General features: G+C 45.9%; 2 protein-coding genes across 9 annotated transcripts; both read right to left on the reverse strand.

The window, feature by feature from the left end:
• Window positions 1-310: 310 nt before the first annotated feature.
• LOC149281929 (WD repeat domain phosphoinositide-interacting protein 3) lies at window positions 311-5,035 on the reverse strand. Of its 7 annotated transcripts, none has more exons than XM_089498784.1 (10): window positions 4,969-5,035; window positions 3,409-3,483; window positions 2,844-2,945; window positions 2,500-2,587; window positions 2,091-2,185; window positions 1,707-1,897; window positions 1,319-1,356; window positions 929-1,030; window positions 517-638; window positions 311-417 (listed from the first exon to the last, which is right to left on the reverse strand). In XM_089498784.1, the coding sequence occupies exons 1-10, from the start codon at window positions 5,033-5,035 to the stop codon at window positions 311-313; spliced, it is 987 nt and encodes a 328-aa protein (XP_089354910.1). The 7 variants fall into 7 exon arrangements, with proteins under 7 accessions (XP_089354910.1, XP_089354909.1, XP_089354911.1 ...); XM_089498783.1 differs by having other exon boundaries at window positions 1,319-1,404; XM_089498785.1 differs by lacking the exon at window positions 3,409-3,483 and having other exon boundaries at window positions 1,319-1,404.
• A 3,065-nt stretch (window positions 5,036-8,100) lies between these two features.
• On the reverse strand, window positions 8,101-23,376 carry LOC149281930 (ras-related protein Rab-40B). Of its 2 annotated transcripts, none has more exons than XM_089498889.1 (6): window positions 23,235-23,376; window positions 9,993-10,053; window positions 9,652-9,712; window positions 9,308-9,385; window positions 8,777-8,942; window positions 8,101-8,372 (listed from the first exon to the last, which is right to left on the reverse strand). In XM_089498889.1, the coding sequence occupies exons 1-6, from the start codon at window positions 23,374-23,376 to the stop codon at window positions 8,101-8,103; spliced, it is 780 nt and encodes a 259-aa protein (XP_089355015.1). The 2 variants fall into 2 exon arrangements, with proteins under 2 accessions (XP_089355015.1, XP_089355014.1); XM_089498888.1 differs by having other exon boundaries at window positions 8,777-8,999.
• Window positions 23,377-23,791: the final 415 nt, after the last annotated feature.

Consider the following 23,791-nt stretch of genomic DNA (forward strand, 5'->3'; position numbering starts at 1 on the left):
TAAAAAAACAAAACAGCATCCGGCAGATGTATTAATCGCTGGCAGGAAATGAAGGAATTTAAGGACGGGCTTCATTAACTAAATTCCTTTATCCGAGTGTTAAAAGAGCACCTCCAATCAGGTGACGACAGGACAGAGAAAGACAATCCGAAGCCTTAGGGTAATGAAATGATCTGAGCGCTACTACCCGGCAGAACATGAAACCCAACAGAAAGGAGTTCGCTGTAAGAATCCCGGAGCTACCTTCTGCTCGTCCTGTTTCTGCATCCAGAATGAGTTCCTTCAGCAAAAGCTTCCCCGCTCAGCCCCATCAGAGTTTGTCGTCCGTCATTTCCAAAAACTGCGCGTAGACGTCGCGCGTGCACTCGCCCTTTTGGTTAAACTGGAACTTGTAGTAGCTGCCGTCTGCGCAAATTGCTAAAAGAGACAAAAAAAAAATTAAAAAATGCGTCAGCCACGCAGCTCAGCACAAGAGACCCCGATGGCTTTCTCCAAAGGGGGGGGCAGGGGGCTTACCTATGACTGAATGGGGCTCGGTTCCGAAGGCACAAACACAAGGCGATCCAGAGGGGACCTGAAACTTTGAGAAACTCCACTTGGAGCTGAAGTACTTCGGGAGGAAGCTGGCGGAGGCCAAACTGAAAAAGGAAAAAAGGGAATTAAAATATAGAGCGGGGCATCATCACGCAACCACTGTGAGCTACGCTATGATGTCATTTGACGTCATCGCTTTAATAGAGGACACATAATATCTACTTAAGGAATTACCCTTTACAAACCTGATCTCTTACTTAGCAGCAGTAGACAGCACGTGACTGGCTTTGTCCCGCCAGGACTTAAAACTCACTGATTGTATGTATTCATTTTATCGCAGATAGGTAAACGTCGCATCGTAGAAATAACGGTAGGAAGCTACCGACCCACGTACCTGGACTGCTTATTTCTCTTTGGATCCTCTGCAGCAAAGACGTGAATGGTACCATGATCGCTAGAGACGCAGATCAGAGAGGCGTCATCATTGAAATTAATACTGCAACAAGACAGAGACAGACACTGAATTCCGTCTCAGTGAAATCTGCATCTCAACCACCCTGACTGTACAGAAGGAGAATGATGAATAAAAACACAGGTGACGGCATCAGCCATGAGAGCAAAAGGTTCCAGGTCAGTGACTCGGACAAAGCGTCAAAAGATTTGATTTCCCTTCGCTATTAAAAAGCTGACTGCTATACAGAGCGAAGAAAAGGAAACTGAACTAGTTCAGACTTCGAAAGCACCCTTGAAATAAGGCAGGTATGAAGAACAAGACGCAACTCACCAATATATGTTAGCCGCTTGTGATCCTCGGCGCAGCTCCTGGATTAAATGTCCGGATGACGTATCAAATATTCTTATGAGAGTTCCCTGCGTTAGAGATACAGAACATAACCTTGTATCACGCGGCTGCCAGACAGTACATAACGCGTGTTATTTACACAAACAGGAATGCCCTCCATATCATTTATTTTATCTTCAGGACTGCGTGTTAAAATATTCTTTAAAAGGGTAGGGCAGCTGTTTCGAAACCCCTTCCTATTTAAGTGTATTAGAGCTATTATACAAAAGCCCAAACTTTAGTAAGGACACTGCAGAGGCTCACGGTTTCGCTCCTAGACTGCATGCTCTTAGTGAATCAACCCCAACAGCGTATCTGCTACGAGTGTCACCTTCTCCGACGCAGTTGCTATTCTGGTCCCTTGTAGGTTTAGCGCGATGCAGCTCAGCACTCCCTCGTGTGCCGGGATATCCAGAGGGGGCTTCTCAGTGCTGGCCAGATCCACAATTTGTACGTGGCCGGTGTGAGCTCCCGGGAACGCCAGGAACGAGTTGTTGCTGTTCGGACACAGGACGCACAACCCTGGAACGCACAGGTTTTATACAGGTCATGGACATAGCAAGGAAGGACGTATCGGTAACAGAGCATCGTCACTTTATTAGGTGCGAAACGCGACGAGGAAATAGATGATAAAGCAGGAAGGTAAACACAAGAGATGCCTTCAACAAAAGAAGCTCAAAGGTTAACCCAACAGGCGGTATAAGTCACACCTCACCTTTAGGGTTATAACACGTCTCGAACACATGAAGCTGGTGAGGGTTGTGTGTGAAAGTGAACACTTTAATCATGGAATCCAAAACCACCACAATCCTGCAAGACACAGAACAAGGAGCATCCGGTTATACCCCAGACAATAAAAGGTGGGGTGCTACAAACAAAAACACTTTCCCCTGCTTTCTAGGACAATCTTCCAGGTCCTGTGTTTGCCAAAATAAACTCGTCTTCGGTGATTTTAAATGTCGGAGATCGGCAAGTACCTTGTATACTAAAGTATAAATCATAAAGTATAAAGGAATCCTGGGTTAAAATAAAAATATCCCACCGCTGAGATACAGCAGGCGAGGGGTTAACGATTACTCAGGAAGCCTGTAAGGTCCAAAAAGTTTTATTGCGGAGATACAGACCGGTCTCTGCGAAGTTTCACCGCCTTCACCTCCGTGGAAAACTCAATTTCAATCACGGTTTTCTTCTTTAAATCGTCCCAAATCATCACTGAGGGGAGAGGGGAAAAAATTTGAAATTTGGTACAAAATAGTAAAAGGCATGGAATTTGCACATAATTTAGTATCTGCTTAGCTACAGACACCTTGTAACCCTAATCCCATCTCTTCATCACATAGAAATGGTTTGGGTTTCCAGTATGATTTATTACACCCGTCACATTTATACCCCAAAACATTACAGCCACGTAGAGACTGCCAGAGACGGCACAGAAGAAAGCTTAGCATTATCATATGACATATTTTACCTTTGTTGGGGGGGTATTTTGGTTTCTTCCCCCCTCCCACCAGAGCCAGGTAGTTGCAGCGAAAGAGCATTTCCACGTAGCCGATGCCGCCTTCCATAAACTCTGCGGAGAGAAAAACACAAAAGGTTCTAGAGTTAGACGGACAAACAGCTAAAAATGCAACCTCGCCCCGGACACACAGATCGGGATCCAGCCTACCGGTACCGGATATATAACCCAGTGACCGCCAGATGTGAGCCGCCCCCGGCACCGCAACAAAACCTGTCACTGCACAATGTACCGAGTATCACAAAGGGTCACAGCACCTGCTTCAGAATATGAGTTTACACACAGAACACGCCCCAGACGTCGGAACCCGTCTCCGTGTGAAGGGGTGTGTTATTTGGCGTGTGCCGCCAGCCGCCATCAACTATATACCAACAGATGCGGTCTTCCTCTATACATACGGGATCCAAAATGAAATCTTAGCGACATTGGCCGCTGTCATTAATGACGTATGAGCGTCTTGGACGTTAGAGTTAACCGGGATTGCTGGCCGGTCTGTGCGGTCACAGAGTCTCCTCACCTTGTTTCTCCTTCTCTTTTAGCGGGTCTGTGTTGTACACGCGGAACCCGTTCTCCATCCCACACGCAAAACAGCCTGCAACACAGAACAGGAAAACCATTAGAAGCGGTGATCAGACGGCTGCGTATACCGCAGAGAGGCGAGCTACACGTATCGTGGATAGAATCATATCATTATTTAACTAGAAATATTATATTATATATATATATATATATATATAAATATAAAGGTTATATATTCCCAGACAGCTAGAAGAAACAAACACCCCACTAGAAAAAGAATGTTACAAAGTGTCAGTGGATGAATGTAACATTTTCAGGCAGTAGCTAAATTACCATTTAAGATTAGAAGAGTTTTTTGTTTTTTTTACAGAAACTATTTTCTGGGTTTTCTCCCTAAACATGTTTAAAAAAAAGGATAAAATAATAGCCGTACGAGCCAGCAAAGAGTTAATGGCCGTTACAGAAAGCAGCAGCCGGAGCCCAGTCAGCATCCTGGGTTTGGTTGGAACGTGCGAGTGAATGTTGAGGGACGGCAGGAACGCTTAGTCAGGGGGACACAGGAACGTACGTGTTTCTGGTATTGCATATTATCTATACGTTCCAGAGAGAGGTCAGCCATTTCTCTGATAATGTTATTCCATTCACACAACACTGTTTAGTGAATAAACAGAAGTCACCAATCCGCACTCTTATTAACAAATAAAAAATGAATTTCATGGTCAAAAAAGAAATGACAATGAGCTGAGATCTGCTGCTTCCCTGAACTCGGGGAAAATCACGAGGAGAAAAATAAATTAAAAGCCCAAAAGCTGCTGCTTTATACTTACCCCCATGAACACTATGGGGGCAAGTATAAAAAATGCCTGTGATGCATAGTGTGGTCCTATTACCATAGCAACAGATGGAATGGTCCAAGCAGTTACAACTTTCCAGCTGGTTGCTATGGTAATAAGACAACTTTTGCATCATCATCATCATCATCATCACCTCCTGCATAAAAGCCCCATAGATGTGTCTCTCCTTTATCACTATTCACCGGCTAATGCGCTCCCCGCTGTCAAGTGCTCAGTCTCAATCATGTCACCCCCACTGTCTCCAGAAGCTTCTCTCCCTGACACTCCATCCAGGGGACCCCACGTCTCACACTCCACATCATTGCCATCCTTTCATACACTGACTCACCGCCCTCAAGACTCATTTTGCACTCACACTCACCGCCTAGTCTTTACTCCCATATCCTGCCTGCTTAGCCTCACACACCCCTATTCCATGTCCATCTCAGGCCCCTGCTTTTCACCTGTACTCCGGGCCCCTTACCCTTCCCTCTTACCCCAGCTGCATGTCCCTTTCTGCCCCGTCTCTCCTTTTCACCTGGCAGCCCCACTCCATGCCCCTCTCTGACCCCTGTCCCCCTTTCACTCCAACTCCATGCCCTTCTCTGCCCCTCCCTTTCACCCCAACTCCTTGCCACTCCCTCTCACCTCCACTCATTGCCCCTTTCTGTCCCCTGCCCCTCCCTTTTGCCCCTCGCCCCTCCCTTTTGCCCCTCTTCGCTCACCGTGGTCCTGGTTGAAGCCCGCATACAGCAGGCCGTTGCCGTGCGGGTTACTGGGTAACAAATTCATGGTGGCAGCTTTCTCTCCGTCCCACTATCGCTGTTAGAGCCCCGGTGCCGCCGGTTACATCATCACCGGGAGACCGAGACACTTCCACCACCGTGACACAAAACAACTTCCGGCTTATGCAGGCAATTTAGCAGAGCGCCGAGCTGCACGACCAATCCCAGCCACGTGACGCCTCCCAGCAGAGCCAATCCCCAGCACGTGACGCACTTGACGAGTGCCGAGCAATCGAACAGAGCTTATTCCCAGCAGGATAATAAAAAAAAAAATTAATAATAAATAAAAAATATATTATGAATATTAGGATTATTATTATAAAAAGACAGTAAACATAATTCCTCGATATAATGCTGGTGTTGGAGTCTAGAAATAAGTTTTTTTATATATAGGGTTACCATGTCTTCTTGAAAATACTCCGTACTGGTTATTATCTTTCCCTAATGTACCAGGTGTTTACTTTGCCCAGTCCCTCTCTGGGCCCCAATTCTTGTATAGAATTATAATTTTTTTGCAACAAGCCTTTTCTGGTGCGCGCAGCATTATGAACGCAATAAACCCGAGCAATTGGTTCGTTGGGTTACCTGCCTGACGCAACCAAAAACACCCTGCGCCAGAAATCCCGATTGGCAGGGAGTGCGATCGCATAAGGGAAGGATTGGACGATACATGTTGGACGGTGGATCACGCTTACTCCCCTCTCCTATACCAAAATCCACTTAGTGAACAAATCATTGAGATTAAGGACATACGGCAGACGAGGCGGGATAATCCACATTTGCCATATACATTAATTCATATAAATTAAATTCATATCCATTCAATTCATTCATATACATTAATGGATATCCATTCAATTCATATACGTTAATTCATTTCCATCCCATTCATATACGTTCAATTAAATTCATATACACCCCATTCATATAAATTAAATTCATATACATTCAATTCATATACATCCCATTTATATAAATTCATATACATTCAATTCAGACTATTCTATTTTCTATTGATTCTATTTTCTTGTAATTTTGGGCGCGTCAATAATACGTAACCATTTTTCGGGGCTGATTGCACCGTATGCAGGATTTTTACAATGTGTGAATTTGGAACAAAGAACAATACTTGTGCAATCACCATGGTAACGATGGCATGTTCCTGCTGATTGTTGCACATTAAGCAGTTTGATCCATTACCCTCCTGTCTTTGGAACGCGTTTCACGCCCACTGACCCCAGCTGCAGCTTCACCGCTGTACCAGCTGCGGGGTATCAGGGAGCCTCACATTTCTGCCCCAGTTTGGGGTAAATAGTGATATCTCCTGGATGTTACACAGCGCGCTGCCGTTCTTGTTCAGTGTATGGTTGTAAAGAAGCGCTTAATCTTTTCTATAATCCGTATTCCGGGGTCAGGGCTGTTTCCATGGAGATTTCTCTAGTGCTGGAACACTTCTGTATAATCAGTCCGCGCATTCCTGGGTGTGTAGACGGCCGAGGTCTTCAGCATCCTAATGCCTATACTCAAAACACCAGCCAGATATACAGCCATATTCATCACACCCATCACTCTGATCCGTTCCCCATCTGCGTAAAATCTAATCTTACTCTCGGTCGGATGTTTCTTTCCGACGGATTATCAGCACATCTGATAGAGGTTCACAGATTACTTGATGACGGATTAGGACATTTTACACAATGCACGCTTTAGGAGACGGGGGCAATTTTAATCAGGGTGACATATCAGCTATTCACCTCGGTATTAGTCTTACTTTACTGACAGGGTGGTGGATAAGTGAAACATCCTCCCAGTAGAGGTGGTAGAGGGTAATACAGTGAGGGTATTAAAACATGCATGGGACAGACATACGGCTCCTGAATCTAAGACGAGACCGACGACTGATTGTTTGACAGCAGGAAAAGGGGGCAGACTAGACGGGCCAAAAGGGGCCGAGCTGGTGCCAGATTCTATGTGTTTATTTTATGACCGCTAAAGAAAAACTACTAATTTCTAACCCCACTTAACGAAACCCAAATGTCACTCGTGATCTTTTTTTAAGTTAAATCAATTTCAGGAACCTGCTGATAGATGGGAGGGACGTGCTGGGCCAAAAAAGAATAAAATATACATTAATATAATATATTAATTTTGTGTATATTTGCAAATAACGGCGAGCAGTCCGGCTGTTGAAAGACATTTATTTTTTAAATAATAGTGTTCTCTCTTATAAAACAGTTCATCAAATCACGTCCCGTTCACCGATTCCTCGCACGAGAAAACGCTCAAAAGTCAAACACGTCTTTGGCTTTTTTTGTTTTTTTTTTCCTCCTCTTTAAAACACGGCAACGCTTATTACATCTGGTACAAAATGGTCAATTTTACAGAAATAGAAGCATATATATTATATATAATCACTGATTAATCCCAGAAAATATTAAATAACAATTAAAATAAAAACGCAAAAAAAAAAACAAAAAAACATTATCAAAGAACCTGTTTCATACACAAATATAACGGTGAGTGCATTCTTTGTACATCTCTGCAGCTTATGTAGTGCCTCTGGGTCACAAATCTGAACTTCATTTTAAAGTTTTATTTAAAAAAAAGCAATAAAATTCTAGAAAGATCAGATTATAGTTTGGGTCGCTGCGCCCCTTGTTTGCTGGGGGGGTCCGCACTCTCTAAATGTTCCCGTCTGCGATTATTCCGCAAATGAACTTACCTTAAAAAAATAAAAGCAAGTGTGTAGTTGGCGTATTACAGGGAAACGCGAGGCTGGGTACGGATTCCATCACAAGCTCTGAATTACGCAAAATTAATTCCCTTTATAAGCACAAAAAAAGTTCAAACACAAAAAAAAAAAAGGAAATAAAAATCCTCATGCATTTTGTACGCGGCGGTTACCGCACGGCGACGTCTCGCAGACTCGGAGGAACGCGTCCTTTCGCCCAAATCAAAGCAGCTTTATCACCAGAAGACAGATCCTTCCGTTACTTCCCGCTCCGCGGAACGCTCTCTCGCTCCTCCCGGCTCCGGAGACAGGAGGCTCCGCTCCAGCTTGGCGGCCGACGACTAGGAGATCTTGCAGCTGTTTCTGGAGCAGTTTTTCGGGGGGCTCTGGGGGGGACGGATAATCTTGGCTTTTTTGAGGCTGTTCCTCTTGTTGGCATTGTTGGCAGTGAGAGAGTAGGAGCGGCCGTGCATCATTCTGGCGTTCAGGCCGTTGGCCATGGAGAAAGACTTCAGATGACTTCTTAAGGCAACCGGCAGAGGGAGCTTGTCCACCAAATGCACCGGCGTGCAGGACACGATCGCCCGGCAGCAGAGGTCCTGCAAGCTCAGTACTGCGATTAAAAAAAAAAAGAGTGATAGGGGTTGTTAAGATTCATCACGCGGGACAGAAAGTATTTAAGGGTTAAATCATTTAGAACTTCTGTAAATGTTACAAAAGCCTTTTACATTGTATCGAATTTGGTCTGTTGGACGGCCACTAGGTGGCGGTGTGTGCCAATTAGTAGTCACCCGGAGCGACTTCCCAGCGAAGGCGGCTGTTATTATTATTCTCTTTTATTTATATAGCGCCAGCATCTCCCGCGGAGCTTCTTACAGCGACAGTCCCTGCATTTAAATGGTCCGACAAGACTAGAATTACAGATTAACACAAAACGGATACATCAGGTAAAGAGGACTCGGCCTGCAGGCTTACAATCTAAAGGATTAACGTGAAAGCATTCTTTGGCAGACGTACCCTTGTTTGGCCTCCACAATCGGTCCATGCCATGGCGCATTAACACTATCCTTGCCAGCTCCGTGAAGGACTCCGTGATATTAAAGTTGCACAACGGACTGACTTCAAAAAACGTCATCCCCAGGCGCTCGGCGTAGCTCTGGGCTTGCTCCGTAGAGACCTGGCGCTTGAACGCCAGGTGGAGCCGGTTTCCCACCAGGATTTTGGGCACCCCAGGGGCATGCTGAAGGAACGAAGGGAAACAGAAACTTAAAGGGGAAATCGCATCAAATCCTACCTTTTAAACATTTATAGTTTTTTTTTTTTTACACAATCGAAGTCACATTCTCAGGAGCGGATAAAGATATTTGACGAGTAAACACCACATACCCTCACCTGCAACATTAAAATATGACTATTATAAGCGGGATTGTGGGTGGGCTACCACCTAGCCACACCCCCATACCACCCACGAGTGGGTGTGACCAAATGGCGCACTGCCACCATAGGGTGATACCGATAAACACAAGAGGAAGCGACCGGGTCACCAACCTCATCAATCTCCTTTATCCATCGGTCAATTCCATCAAAAGACCACCGATTTGTGATGTCATAAACCAGGATCACGCCCTGCAGACGGAAAAAACGGTTTTTTAATCATAATTTGGTAAATTAAATGTTACGATCGCATTGCTCATCAAAGCGAGATCTACTCTATTGCCGTAACGCCGGCATCACCTACGATGTACATGTTTTCTCTAATTTACGCTTTTAGCCCTTTACAAAAAAAAAAAAAAAAAAGGTTTCTTAATACCTTCCTTGGGGCATAAAGAAAAGTACTTATTATTTCTATAATGTCGCTGCGAGGCGGATGGTTATATTTGCTGTAATCTCACCTGAGCTCCCCGGGAATAAGAACGAAAAATAGTGCAAAACCGTCCTTGTCCTGAGGTGTCCCTGAAGGGGAGAGAAAAAAAAAATGACGGGTTCGTTAATACTACATATTAATATATTTTACATTTCTTTTACTTTCTTGGAGAGGAGCTGATTGGACGGCCCCTTGAGATCATATAGGGTTAAATAACACATTCGGTGGAAGGCCAGGCGCCTGTTTAGAGGATTGGACACGTGGAAAAAAGGGTGTTTAAGGGATGGGGATGATTCTCCTTAGCCAAGAACTGTGGCCCCTGGGGCCAAAACTCATTCAATCGGTAAACTGAAGAATGAAAGCGCTCACCAGAGCTGCAGTTTTATCCTCCGGCCGTCCAGAAGGATGGTTGTCGTTTTGTAGTCAATTCCTAAAACATAAGAGAATTTTATTTGCCAAATATTTATACAATCTATCGTTTCCCTCAATAAAACCCCAACATTAAATCGGTATCTCCGGTAATCCCGGTAAAGCCAACTTCATGTAAAAAGGGAGAGAAAAAGCCTGCGAAAATGTACAATCGCCTCCCGCTACTCAAAAAAAAGAGATAAATATTTAACACACACACTCATACGCAAACATACTCATTCATACGCACACATTCACGCTCACACTCATTCATTCATACACACACATACACACACATACACGCTCGCACACACTCACTCATATGCACATACATCACTAATGTGGGTGACAAATACTGGAAGAAAAAAAAATCTAGAACTTGGGTTTTTTAACACATCAATCTGCCGTATTTTTTCCTCTTGACCATAAATACGGGTTATTTTTGCCTTTGAAGCTGTATCCTTTTCCAGAAAACAGCAAATCCTGACTGAATACTGGTGTACCGGTGTCATTACGACGGCCCACCAACAATCCGTGTCCCTCAGCGTGAAGCTACTTCAATGTGATAAAATTATATATACACCGGTATATATATATATATATATATATATATATATATATATATATATATATGTATATATATATATATATATATGTATATTGTAATCCTCTGCTGTACTGGATGCTGAGTGGGCACTCTGGGCATGTTACCCGAGTTGCATTCACTTAAAACCAAACAGATAACTTTAACAGTAACAATAATATTAAAGACGATAAACCTAAAGTATCTAAAGAGTTAAATAGGGACAGCTCAGCGTGACACCCGGTAATGGAGGTGCGATTCATTCTCTTCACAACGGGTTATTTATATCAGCGGCGAGAGGTGTGATTTCCCGCATGGAATCGTCTCCCTGTAACGGTTAAACCTGGTTCCACGTTCCAGACCCCACGTGGCACGGAGGGGGGACCTACGTTTGGGGTGAACCCAGAGATATTTAACGGTCAAAAGTTTCTTGGTTCTTAACACTTTGTGAGTGCTTTGTTTGGCATTGAACAGGTTAAAGGACTGGCCTTTTAACCCACTGGTACTGAACGGGTTAAAGGGCTGGGCACTGGCCTTCTAACCCACTGGTACTGAACGGGTTAAAGAGCCGGCCACTGGCAGCCCTCTGTATCCCGCTTCCCGTGACGACGCGGCTTCCTGTTAGTTTCCGGGAGGCGGTGGAAACGTCGGGGTCCCGGCTGATAAAATATTCCGGAAAACAGGACAAGCAGAGCTTAAAATCTGACGGTGAATCGGCTAAAACACGGCTTCCGTATGACATCATTTCACACGAAGGCATTCAGAGCCGCTCACCCATTCACCGATACAGAGGTTCCTTCGGGGTTATTCTCCATGATACCCCTTACGCTGCTAGCGCCCTCTGGGGTGATTTCAGTTCTAAGTGACGTGTGGCTCTGTGCATGTCATACATGTGCTTGGCGTGTATCTGTCCAGGTGAGTATGCCACTCGGCGGTTTTTAGACTTGGCCCGACCCTCATCCTTTCCACCCACCCAGACGACCTTCACCCAACCTTTGGCCTCGTCGGAACCTGGCCGACGGAGCCAGCGGTTACAACGTAGCGTTAGAAGATATAACGATGCTAAAAACATTCCTTCTGATCCCGAAATCTCACTGAAGACGGTGCTGACATTTCATTATCCCCACGGCATGGTTACCGATCAGGTGATACCTCTTGGTCTCCTCCAAGTCCGAGTGAGGCTCGGTTTGCTTGGCTCCGTTGCGTTAATGATGTCATCGTTTGGATTTGGAGAGCTGCAGCCTGAATGTTAACAAGCAGCAAACCATGTGAAATAAGCTGGAAATGAGACAATTCCCCACCTCCCCCGACCATGGAGCGCGAAGGAAGACATGGAAAGGTCAGGAGAGGTTTCCACCAAGGACTCCACGCAAAGCCCCAGCCGGCCGGCCAAGTTCTTCTCAGCAGCGCAGACCTGGAGGGGTTTTGTTTTTAAACTCCCTGACCTGAAGCTTTAAAGCACACGATGCGTCAGCGCAGCCGATAAACATGAATAATTTAAGAGTACAAAGCAACAGCGAAGCTGCGAGCCGAGCCAACTCGGGAGGACCAGCTCCTAACACACACAACAAACACGGAGCTCCATCACGCCGAGCAGAGCTTCGGTAATCGCAGGAGACGCTCTACGGAGCCAGAACCTCGGGGGAATCAGAAACCCGGAGGGGTTTGGAACTTTCAGGGTTCCGTGTCTCATATAGCAAACCGGCAAAAAAAAAAAAAAAAAAAAAAAAAAGATTTTCCAGGCCACGGTGGAGATCGGTGGCTTAATGAGTGGGGTCATGGCTGGTAAACCTGTGTTCCGGGGCCCCAAGTGCACCCTAAGCACTCCTCATAGGGTAGTCGAGGTAGGGGGCACATTTTTGCTCCCATTTGTAAAGATCCCCCCTCCAAGAGTAAAACCTCAGTGTTCCGTGCTATGATGTCATAACCCACCAAAGATCCATCCTCTACGCAGATCTACATCAACTCCATAAAGTTTACAGCCAATGATTGAGTCAATAATAATAACCCCGATCAGCGCTTTATTATCGCTGGAGGATTCACGTCCCCCGGTATAGAAAATGCCCCCCACCCATGATTTTTTTTCTTTACCCCAATAAAGGTTTCCGGTGCAGCTTCCCAGCCGCGAGGGTTAAACGGCTTGCTTTGCGGGGGTAATTACGTAAGAAAATGTAAAGAGGACAAAGAGAATATTTTTAATCCGTGACGGGCAGATAATTGGCTGTGTAGGAGTGTAAGCGCGACAGGTTGGCAGCGAGGGGGAGGTGGGAAGCGCTAACGGCTTCTGATAAACCCGACGACCGGAAGATCTCCGGAGAACGCGGCCGGAGAGGGTGCCGCCCCACAAACGCAAAAATACTCAAACGCGTACTTAGTAGACCAGCCCCAGAGAACGTTAATATACGCTCCTAGCCGATTAACCAAGTCCAGCTCTATACTGGTTTATACATCCACCCTGTACAGATACCTTGTGTTTTTACCCCAAACTGAATGACCCGCACCAGTCTGGTATTAACCCTTCCACTTTCTAATAAGATCCTTTAAAGGTTCTGTTCCCCTTACACAAAAAAACTCAAACTCTCTCCAGTATGTTATGCAAATAAACTTTAGCGGGTCTCATTTTATTCTTTAGTCTGAAGGTTTAATCCCCCAAAAAAGCATAGAAAGGGTTTACAAAGCTTTCTTTTTTTATTTTTAGCTTCTATGGCAACAACCTATCAGTGCCTGCTTTTGTGTCACATGGTAATTACGCATTCCCAGGCAAAAAATATAAATGTAGCAAAATTCCAATAGATTCCGTGGATGACGACTCCCAGCTACTTCCCCCGAGGGCCACGGGAAGAGAACAGGTCCCCCCCCCCCCCCGGCAGCCGGAGGAACCGCTAATGAAATATTCAATTTCTCCTTCTTCCTGCGATCTATTATTTAAAATAAAAACTGTGCCGCCATATGTTCCTGCATCTTATTCCCTCGCAGCCCAGGGAACCTGCATTTCTCAGAAGCCGGGTGGATTTAACCCTTTATTCTACAAAAGTCAGGTCTCCGTCCCATCAGTGACACTAGGGGGGGTTGTTACCGTCTACAGCGCTGGGGGGGGGTTGTTACCGTCTACAGCGCTGGGGGGGGTTTGTTACCGTCTACAGCGCTGGGGGGGTTGTTACCGTCTACAGCGCTGGGGGGGGTTGTTACCGTCTACAGCGCTGGGGGGGGTTGTTACCGTCTACAGCGCTGGGGGGGGTTGTTACCGTCTACAGCGCTGGGGGGGGTTGTTACCGTCTACAGCGCTGGGGGGGGTTGTTACCGTCTACAGGGCTGGGGGGGGTTGTTACCGTCTACAGGGCTGGGGGGGGTTGTTACCGTCTATAGCGCTGGGGGGGGTTGTTACCGTCTACAGCGCTGGGGGGGTTGTTACCGTCTATAGCGCTGGGGGGGTTGTTACCGTCTATAGCGCTGGGGGGGGTTGTTACCGTCTATAGCGCTAGGGGGGGGTTGTTACCGTCTATAGCGCTAGGGGGGGGGTTGTTACCGTCTACAGCGAAGAGAAGTGTCCATTCATTAAGAAAAGTCTTAGTTATGGGACACAGAAGGTGTTTTACTGACCCCGTTTAAAACCAATGTCCATGGTAACAGGAAAGCACGGGCTCCTGGCTGTTTGTTGTCCCCGTGCTTGCGCGGCCGGGTGCTCCTCTAACGGATAAATGCGTAATAAATGCTGACGAGGCCGATGGAATAACAGGTTATCGCAGCCGCGCAGGAATCAAGTTCTGTAGCATTCCTCGGGACAATTATCGTTCTGCGATCTCTCCTTCCCTTCCGTCAGAGGCAATCGTCGTACGAAGCATCTGCTCGGAATCTCAGAATGAGCTCCAGCCGGCCGTTAGCAGTCATCGAGAAGGTCTTCTAATTAACGCACCCGACACGGACAGCGCTTTTAACACCGGGACTGTCCGTCGGCAGGCAAGTCCGAGCTTGTTCTAGATCACGGTGCGTGAGGTTACATGGCATGGAGATCGCTTTCATGCAAGTCCTGGGGAGAACCTTTAAAGCAGGAGAAGTCCCACCATCCTTAAGGGATTATGGGAACTGTATTCCTAAACGCAACCCTGCTATTAACAGGTCCCAGCGGTCTCTTTCCGGGAAGGTAATATTTAATCATTGAAGATGTTGTTATGAACTCTCACAAGCCTTAGGCTGTCATGCGGAAAGCTTTCAAAATGATGATCGGGGATCCCCGAGAACTTCTTTCCAGACAAGTTCTAGAAAATGACTCGCTCCGCAAGGACCGGGCATACAGGCTGGCTGAGGGTTATGAGACTTTAACTCAAAACGGGTGGAGAGCTTTTAGCGCCTTTATTTTAAGGGAAAAGTCTCAAGGTGTACCCAAACCAGAGGTCTGTCCAACGCTCCGGTGATTATCCGATAGGTGAAACGCCTGCCCGACGGGCAGTTCAAGGTGACAACAGGAAGCTATTTCATCATCGGTAGGGATGACATCATGGTTTCCCATGGAAAAGTGGATTGTATCTGCTAAGCAGATTGGCACGTATGGCGAAAACAGGACATGACTGAGCAGACCTCGCCTTTAGTTCCCTAACCTGTCCCAGTTTAATGAGTTGACCTCGGCCATCATCTCCTGGTCCAACCACGAGCGGTGGCTTCGGTGGCTTCACATATATTAATATGTGAAGACAACAGACCAAAAACGAGACTTCACAAGCCTGGCGCTTTCAAACCATTGCATGACATCATCAAGGACGTCAAAATAAATATTGTTTCATAGAAACGACTCGCAATACGGGAAGCGATGGGTTAAGGGAACGGCGGGAATCAGCCATGTCATTAGAAACGCGCGGGGCCGGGTAACCATGGCCGTGTTCAGACGTTCCTCCTCGTTGCTACAAGGTTTCTGGGAATAAATAAATCCCTCTGCATATCTCGCCCACTCGCAAGTGACTAAGTAGCGGGAGTGGGAGAGATCGCGCACTCGCTCTATAACAGGGTGGGTGACAGAAATCAGCACCCCCTCTCGCTAACGAGAACAGCAATTATCCGCACAATCCAAATAACTACAATCCCCATCACCCTGCAACCGAGCAAGATGGGACTTGTAGTCCCGCAGCCAGCTTGCGTTCATGTGGCGGCCCAACAGCACCCGTTTTTTTAAACCCATGAGACAGAGTAGTAGATACAGGGCCTTGGGAAACAGCAAGATCAAAAGGCATCTGGCACGTGGTGGCGAATATTAGAAGGCCGGCTACCGGGGGGGGGTTTGTGATCGGCCCGCGGCCACACTAATTCCATACAATATGCTCGGCTCTGATTGGATATCTGAGCTGTTAAAGGTCTGATAACGGCCTGACTTTTGGATCTGCAAACAAAACAAGCGGTAACTACAGGCGGCAAAACAGAGCCGAAAAGAAGTTACGAGCCGGATGTAAAAATCTAGAAACCCAGCTCCTCGGGGGTATCCGGCCCCCTGATCCAAGCTATTTACTAAACATTCCTCGGAGAAGAAATACCCCGTCCCCTGCTGTGCCGAGGGGGTTTCCAGAAGAAGCCTGATCCGTGCTCTCTGGGAACGGAGACGCTCTGAGCGCAAAGCGGATAATCATCCCGAACTGCGGAACATCGGGAACAGCTGCTCTGCATTACGCAGTCCGTAAACAACAACAACAACAACAACGAAAGCTGGACGTTCTAGAGCGTCCCAAGTTAGAACCGGTTCTTAAGGACGCCAAGTCCGAAGCTTCCAGAAAGAAAACACTGAAATCCTTTTCCTCCAGTTTATCTAAATTGCTAAATCACCCAAATATAAAAAAAAAATTCTAGTTCACGTTATGATGATAGAACCCTCCAGCAGTTCGGCCCCCGTCTAGTCGCCCGTCTCTCCTGCTGTAACGACTCAAACCTTAATCAGTCGTTGGTCTCGTCTTAGATTCAGGAGCCGTATGCCTATCCCATGCATGTTTAATACCCTCACTGTATTACCCTCTACCACCTCTGCTGGGAGGCTGTTCCACTTATCTACCAAAGCTTTTAGGGGGTGATGCATATTGCTCTATCACGCAAACAGTTAAATCTCTGTACTCGGCCCCCCGGAGCCTGTTTGTGAACGTGCCAGATTGCAATTATTTATGTGATGGAACCAAAATTAGAATCCACCTCCTGGAACACGCACACAGCTCCCACACGCTCCATCCCTCTTAACACCCGTATGTAACACGCCTGCCGGTTCCACCAGCTAAAGGACCAAGAACCCACCTGGCGCTCGCACAGTTTAGTTACGGGGTCTCAGAGGAGTCGGAGGTTTTAGTGACGTCACAAAGCAGTCAGCTTTGTGAAGCCCTATCCATGCTTCTACTTCCTACATCAGGTCCTGCTGCCATAACCGAGCAGATAAAGCCCTATCCATGCTTCTTCTTCTTACACCAGGTCCAGCTGCCATAACCGAGCAGATAAAGCCCTATCCATGCTTCTTCTTCTTACACCAGGTCCAGCTGCCATAACCGAGCAGATAAAGCCCTATCCATGCTTCTACTTCCTACACCAGGTCCAGCTGCCATAACCGAGCAGATAAAGCCCTATCCATGCTTCTACTTCCTACATCAGGTCCAGCTGCCATAACCGAGCAGATAAAGCCCTATCCATGCTTCTTCTTCTTACACCAGGTCCAGCTGCCATAACCGAGCAGATAAAGCCCTATCCATGCTTCTTCTTCTTAAACCAGGTCCAGCTGCCATAACCGAGCAGATAAAGCCCTATCCATGCTTCTTCTTCCTACACCAGGTCCAGCTGCCATAACCGAGCAGATAAAGCCCTATCCATGCTTCTGCTTCCTACATCAGGTCCAGCTGCCATAACCGAGCAGATAAAGCCCTATCCATGCTTTTTCTTCCTACATCAGGTCCAGCTGCCATAACCGAGCAGATCAAGCCCTATCCAGGCAGGGCGAATTGCTTACAGGGCCCGTCACGATGTTGAATATTACCTCCATCTTTACAGTTTCTCGGGAAGCAGGATCTCCAGCTCTCCGTGAATCAGGAGGCAGAAGCACAAAAGAGGTTTTATCCGCTAACCTCTCGCAGCAAGAATTCCAGTAAAAACGCGGCTATTTATGAAGCAGGGGAAAAAAAACCCACAACACACTACTCGCTCTTTCACGGTCCTTTGCCAAAAGCTGTCAAAACTGTTTATTGCTTTTCACATACCCCAAAAATGTGGAAAATTAAAAAAAAAAAACCCTTACAATAAATTTCTTATGTACGTTACAAAAACCTCTTACATTTGGCACCAGATCTTCAGAGCAGAAATTAGGTGGAAAGACAGCGGCGTATTCACGGGGGCCGTATAATTATTCAGTCCGCGCAAAACCCCTCTCTTTGTGCCAACGTCAAAGAAACAGCGGTAGGTGGGACGCGACTACCGAGCTTCCATCTCCGGAGGGTTTTTAACCTACAGAATAATCGTGTTCTGGGTTCCTCGTAGAGTTAGCGGAACCAGGCTACAGAATCTGTTAATAGACGGAAAGGTGATTAAAAAGTCATACATTAAATCGGGCTCCTTCCGCTAAATGGCGCTTCATTGCGTTTTATTTGCGGCCCCTTTAAATTCATTATTTTTGGGAGTTTCAATCGGGGAGACACTTCGAGAGACGGTGCAGTCCCACTGATTCAGCTCCGTGGTAAGCAATGTAGCCATTAAAAATTAGATCAGACTCGCCAAGCTTGGGGTACTCCCCAATATTTATGCCGCAGATGGGGCACGTGTTCTGCTACGTCACCTCCTGACCCACCCCTTGACCCCAACTCAGATTCTGCTGCCCACCCTGACCTCTGACCACGAAGCGTTTCCCGTTATCGGCAGAGTCGGTGAGCGGGGATAGACTTCTTCTGATGACACGGCCCACGCGGGGGCCAACGCACAATTCTTTTTATTGTGTCACCCCAGTCCCTCCTCACGTCACCCATTTATTATCAGGTATCCTTAGACCATTAAATTAGCATTAATCAATACCCCTGAACTCCAGAGACCTTTCCCAACGTCGCGTTCAATGAACTCCTGGGTGATTTTCACACGTTAAAAGTAAATCATTCAGATTCCCAAAAATAAATCCCAATAACATCCCTTTAAAGACGGAACTTATTGTCCACCATTAATAATTATATTAAAATAATATTTAATTAATTAAAATAATAATAATAAAAAAAAAATAATAATAAAACAGACCCCAGGGCAGAAGATAAGACCATGTCTTTCTATATTTTAAGTAAACAATTGGTGACGGGAAGCACGTGCAAGCACATTCCACGGACAGACGAGTAAACACTTCACTCTTAGCGGTATCTGGACTATTTAAAGGGCCGGCGTCCTCACGGGGGGGGGGGGGGGTGTCAGCATCGATGTTTTGAGAAGCCGAAGTATTTGGAGCAGAAAGGGAATCCTTTCTGCTCCAAAGGACCCGCCGAGCGCCGGAGACTATATTTAGAAGATGAATTTGACTTTGGAAAGTAACATCTTCACTTGTCGTTGGCCGCGTCGCAGGAAACCGTCCGAGAGATCAGAAAAGTGTTAAACGCATAAAATACAGGGGGGGGGGGGAGAATTCCTTTGTCGCATCAACCTAACCTTTCATATATCTGTATTAAGGGTGGTTTTTTTCAGCAGCCAGCACTCACCCGGGGTACATGGCGCCAGCATGGTACGCCGACATGTTTATATTAACCAGCCGCGCTTCCCCGAGACGGACTCGGAAAGGAAGCCGAGGAACGACGCAGGTCAGAGAATGGGATTACTCAGCGAACAGGACACGGACCTCCGACGCGGAACAACCAACGGTCCCTTCCAACGCGTTTGGGATCCTTCGGATGCCGGGGCTTCTTCTCTCTCTCTCAATCATCCGTTTCCTTTCTCCTGTTTATTCCGATCGTTTTACCCCCCCCCGCGCCAGAACATGCTTAGCTCTCTTCGCAGACACACGCTTTGCTCAACCGCGACATGCAAACATGAGTAAGGTGACGAAGCAAAGCCTACGGTGACATGACATCATACAGATCAGCCAATCAGAGCGCCAACGCTGAAAACCTAGAGGCTCCCGAGAAGCGGATCTCAAACCAGCGTTAAAAAAATTCTAAATCTATATTTAGGAGACAGGGCCAAGGCCGGCGGTTGGTCAGGATTAACGAGGCGCCCCCCCCTTAAGAGCTTTACGGAAAGATATCGGGGGCTAAAACCCGGAGTTATTACATCAGATGGAACCGTAATCACTTATAATCAATACATATAAATAAGTAATAATACTAAAAAAAGTCTAAGGATTTTTCTTTCAAGCAAGGTTTGCAAAAAAAAAAATGCAAGAAAATATATATTTAAAAAAAATTCTAAAAATGTAAAATCCTTAACCCTTTCACGTTCAAAAGGAAGGCAGGAGTTACAATGAGTTACATTGTCAATTAGTAAGGACAAAAACTAAACATAATAGTATGTGGGTTTTTATCTGCTACAATATTTTGGAAGTAAGGAATTTACTTTACTGAGAGGGTGGTAGATAAGTGGAACAGACTCCCAGCAGAAGTGGTAGAGGGTATTAAACATGCATGGGATAGACATACGGCTCCTGAATCTAAGACGAGACCAACGACTGATTAAGGTCTGAGTCGTTACAGCAGGACAAACGGGCGACTAGATGGGCCGACGGGGGCCGATCTGCTGACAGGTTCTATGTAAGTTCTAAACAACTCTTTAGATAAAGATGCCGTTTTTGACGTGTTAAGTCATATGTTTTGGGTTGCCTCATCATTTTACCCGAATCACGGATATGTCGGTGGCGTGTTGGATATTACGTGTTCCAATAAAGTCATCAAAAAAACCCACAAAAACATAAATAAGGTTTACTGAATATCCCCCAATGAAACTGGGATTTAAGCTTAGTTCAAAAGGAACGACAGATGGAAAAAAAAAAAAAAAGTTGTTTTTAAAATGCAGAGTCATAAAAATACAGGAAAAACCTGAAATAACAACTAAAAAGACTATTAGTCACCAGAATTCAATACGTAACCGGTAATCCGCGGGTGATATTACCGCAAAATACGTGAAAGTCAATTATTTGATGTTTCAGAAAGATCTCCGGAAATCCAAGAGATTCCAAATCCCAAGTAAGGTACTTTCTGAAATAAATACCGAATTCTGACTGATCTGGTCCCTAAAAAAAACTTCTGTACCCAAAATATTCCTAATACACAGAAATGAGAAGGTATGAAACGTGGAGAAAATATAAGATTGCATAAAAATGGATTTAATATTCATTTTATATCTATTTTATTTATATTTATTATTAAAATTATTACTGATTTCATTTTTAAATCGCATAGCTATTTATTTCTAAGAATATGTATTTATATTTATTATGATTATTATAGCAATTAATATTTATAATCATATAGTGATTTATTTTTAGGTATAATTATTTATTATGATTATTATAGCAATTAATATTTAATATTAATTTCATTTTTGAATCATATAGCGATTTATATTTTTTATTTAGATTTATTATGATTATTATAGTGATTAATCTTTAATATACATTTTTAAATCATAGGATTTATGTATTTTTATTTAGAATTATTTATTATTATTATAGCGATTCATATTTAATATACATTTTTAAATCATATAACAATTTATATATTTTTATTTAGAATTATTTATTATTATAGCGATTAATATTTAATATACATTTTTAAATCATATAGCGATTTATTTATTTTTTATTTAGAATTATTTATTATGATTATTATAGCGATTAATATTTAATATTAATTTCATTTTTAAATCATAGAGCGATTATTTATTTCTGCGGCCGGCACGGCTCACACCAAGCGTTTCTTGGCAGTGAAAGTGTCCTCGCCCTCCCGGGGAGATCCCGCGCAGGTGAACTCCCTCGGCAAGCAGATCTCACGCAGGTGGAGGCACCGGAGGGGATTTAACCGATTTACTGGGTGAATTCGGAACAAGCCGCGCGAGCCCTGGGTCGTGGGGATAAATATTACGTATTAGATCGAGAAGGAAACGTGGCACAAAAGTCTCTATTGTAAGGAGGAGGCAGCCGTCGGAGATTAGGAGGGATAAGTAAGCCTTTAGCGGAAGGAATAAATAATACTGTGAATACCGGGCTGGACGTGTACCGGCTCAGGGACCCTTACCGCAGAAACCCCCATTGTGTGTAGATTATCCAGGTAAGCGGCGGCCAACATTAAACCACACAGATGTCGACAAATGGGGCGCGGGCGCCTAAACGCGCAATTACCTGCTAAGATTTGTGAAAGCTGCTTTCAGAGCCAGGAGGGTAAAATAAGATAGGGACTAGCCATGAAAACCCAGGGCAGCTGGCACGTACCGAGAGTAACTGGGCAACTTAGCTTACAGCACCTGCTAAGAGCGCAATATGTGTGCGCTTCCGATCTATTATTAAGCCATTAACGGCGGTATATCGGACACGGATTCCGACGGCTTATCATTGTATAGCCGGATTCCTTTCCCCCACCTGCTGGCGGATGTCACGCTGACCGGGGCAATAACTTCAGCCCCAACGCCAGCTCTTACGGGGCATAAGAAAAAAAAAAACAATCATAAATATATAAATATAATATACGCACCCGACGTGTCCAGCAGATCAGCCCAAAATACCCCTGAAATCAGTAATTGAGTGGTATTTGCATATCTTTTGCCGCGGGTGCCGCATGGACCCAGCGTGGGTGAAGCCCCGGCAATCACAGCGCTGTCTGGCAGGAGTCCACGGATGCCACGTCTAATTACACGAGAAACGAGGCGTCTCTTCCCCGGGGCTCGTTCTCAGCACTCACACCCAACGCTGCACCTTCGCGCCTCGGCAGAACGCAAGCGGAACAAGAAACAGTGTATACGGCATGACCCCAAACCAAAGAGACCCCAGAACATCTGGACACGTTATCGGCACGGACCTTCATACACGATCCACCACACATATCATGGACCTCAGCACGTGATCTACCATTAACATCAAGAACCTCAACCCATCATCTACCATACATATCGAGATCCTCGGGAACCTGGAGGAGGCCGCACAGGGTCAGAATGATCTGTTAGCCGTCAAGTGGGGGCCAGACTCACCGGTGACTCGAGCCTCCGACGTTCTGAGGTTACAATTTCATAAAATTTACCAAAATGTGGCTAGCCGTAGGGGGGCTCACCCATGTTCTAGCCGTAGGGGGGCCCAACCACGCTATAGCCGTAGGGGGGGCTCACCCACGTTTTATAACCGTAGGGGGGGACTCACCCATGTTATAGCCGTAGGGGGGACTCACCCATGTTATAGCCGTAGGGGGGACTCACCCACGTTATAGCCGTAGGGGGGACTCACCCACGTTATAGCCGTAGGGGGGACCCACCCACGTTATAGCCGTAGGGGGGACTCACCCATGTTATAGCCGTAGGGGGGACTCACCCATGTTATAGCCGTAGGGGGGACTCACCCATGTTATAGCCGTAGGGGGGACTCACCCATGTTATAGCCGTAGGGGGGACTCACCCATGTTATAGCCGTTGGGGGGACTCACTCATGTTATAGCCGTAGGGGGACTCACCCATGTTATAGCCGTAGGGGGACTCGGTGGCGCCGTCCTGCAGGCTGGCCAGGATCTCTCCTTTGCCGACATCGCTGTCTCCGACCAGCAGGAACTTGAGCAGGAAGTCGTAGGCTTTCACCGGGCTGGCTCTGTGGGTCATCCTCCTCGCGCAGGTCGCTCTCAGCCCATCATGGGGAGTTCAGGGTCATAAATCCAGAAGGAGCCAGAGACTCATAATCCAGATGATCTAAGGGGGACAGGCAAGATCCGGTTACTCGTTACCGCTATACGCCTCGTGTTGTCTCTGTTAGTCAATTTGTTATGTTATATACTACTTGTCATGTCCTGTTTACCCATTGTACAGCACTACGGAATTTGATGGCGCTATATAAAACAATAAATAATAATAATAATGTATACGTGGCGAGTCATTATTACACGTGCAAAGTGACATCAGCGTGACACACCAGCCTCCGTGACAGTAACCCGCTGAGGGGCATACAGAAAGGTGGCCACAGGATCCTGAGCCAAACGTGCCCCGGGTCAATGAGCCAAGCCTATAAAGCACTAAATGT

This window comes from Sceloporus occidentalis, unplaced genomic scaffold, assembly GCF_023333645.1.
Source record: "Sceloporus occidentalis isolate IW3139 unplaced genomic scaffold, rSceOcc1.0.p SCAF_126, whole genome shotgun sequence".
NCBI classification, from domain to species: Eukaryota; Metazoa; Chordata; class Lepidosauria; order Squamata; family Phrynosomatidae; genus Sceloporus; species Sceloporus occidentalis.

Bases quoted from the DNA above. Each gene is read 5' to 3' on its own strand.
- LOC149281930 (XM_089498888.1), bottom strand. From the start codon at position 23,376: ATGACCCACAGAGCCAGCCCGGTGAAAGCCTACGACTTCCTGCTCAAG. The intron at 9,713-9,992 runs GTGAGCGCTTTC...TCTCCCCTTCAG, and splicing joins AGGATAAAACTGCAGCTCTG to GGACACCTCAGGACAAGGAC. The intron at 9,386-9,651 runs GTGAGATTACAG...TTCCGTCTGCAG, and splicing joins CTTATTCCCGGGGAGCTCAG to GGCGTGATCCTGGTTTATGA.
- LOC149281929 (XM_089498783.1), bottom strand. From the start codon at position 5,035: ATGAATTTGTTACCCAGTAACCCGCACGGCAACGGCCTGCTGTATGCG. The intron at 3,484-4,968 runs GTGAGCGAAGAG...TCTGTGTTGCAG, and splicing joins GGGCTTCAACCAGGACCACG to GCTGTTTTGCGTGTGGGATG. The intron at 1,898-2,090 runs GTGAGGTGTGAC...TGTGCGTTCCAG, and splicing joins GACGTGTTATAACCCTAAAG to GGTTGTGCGTCCTGTGTCCG.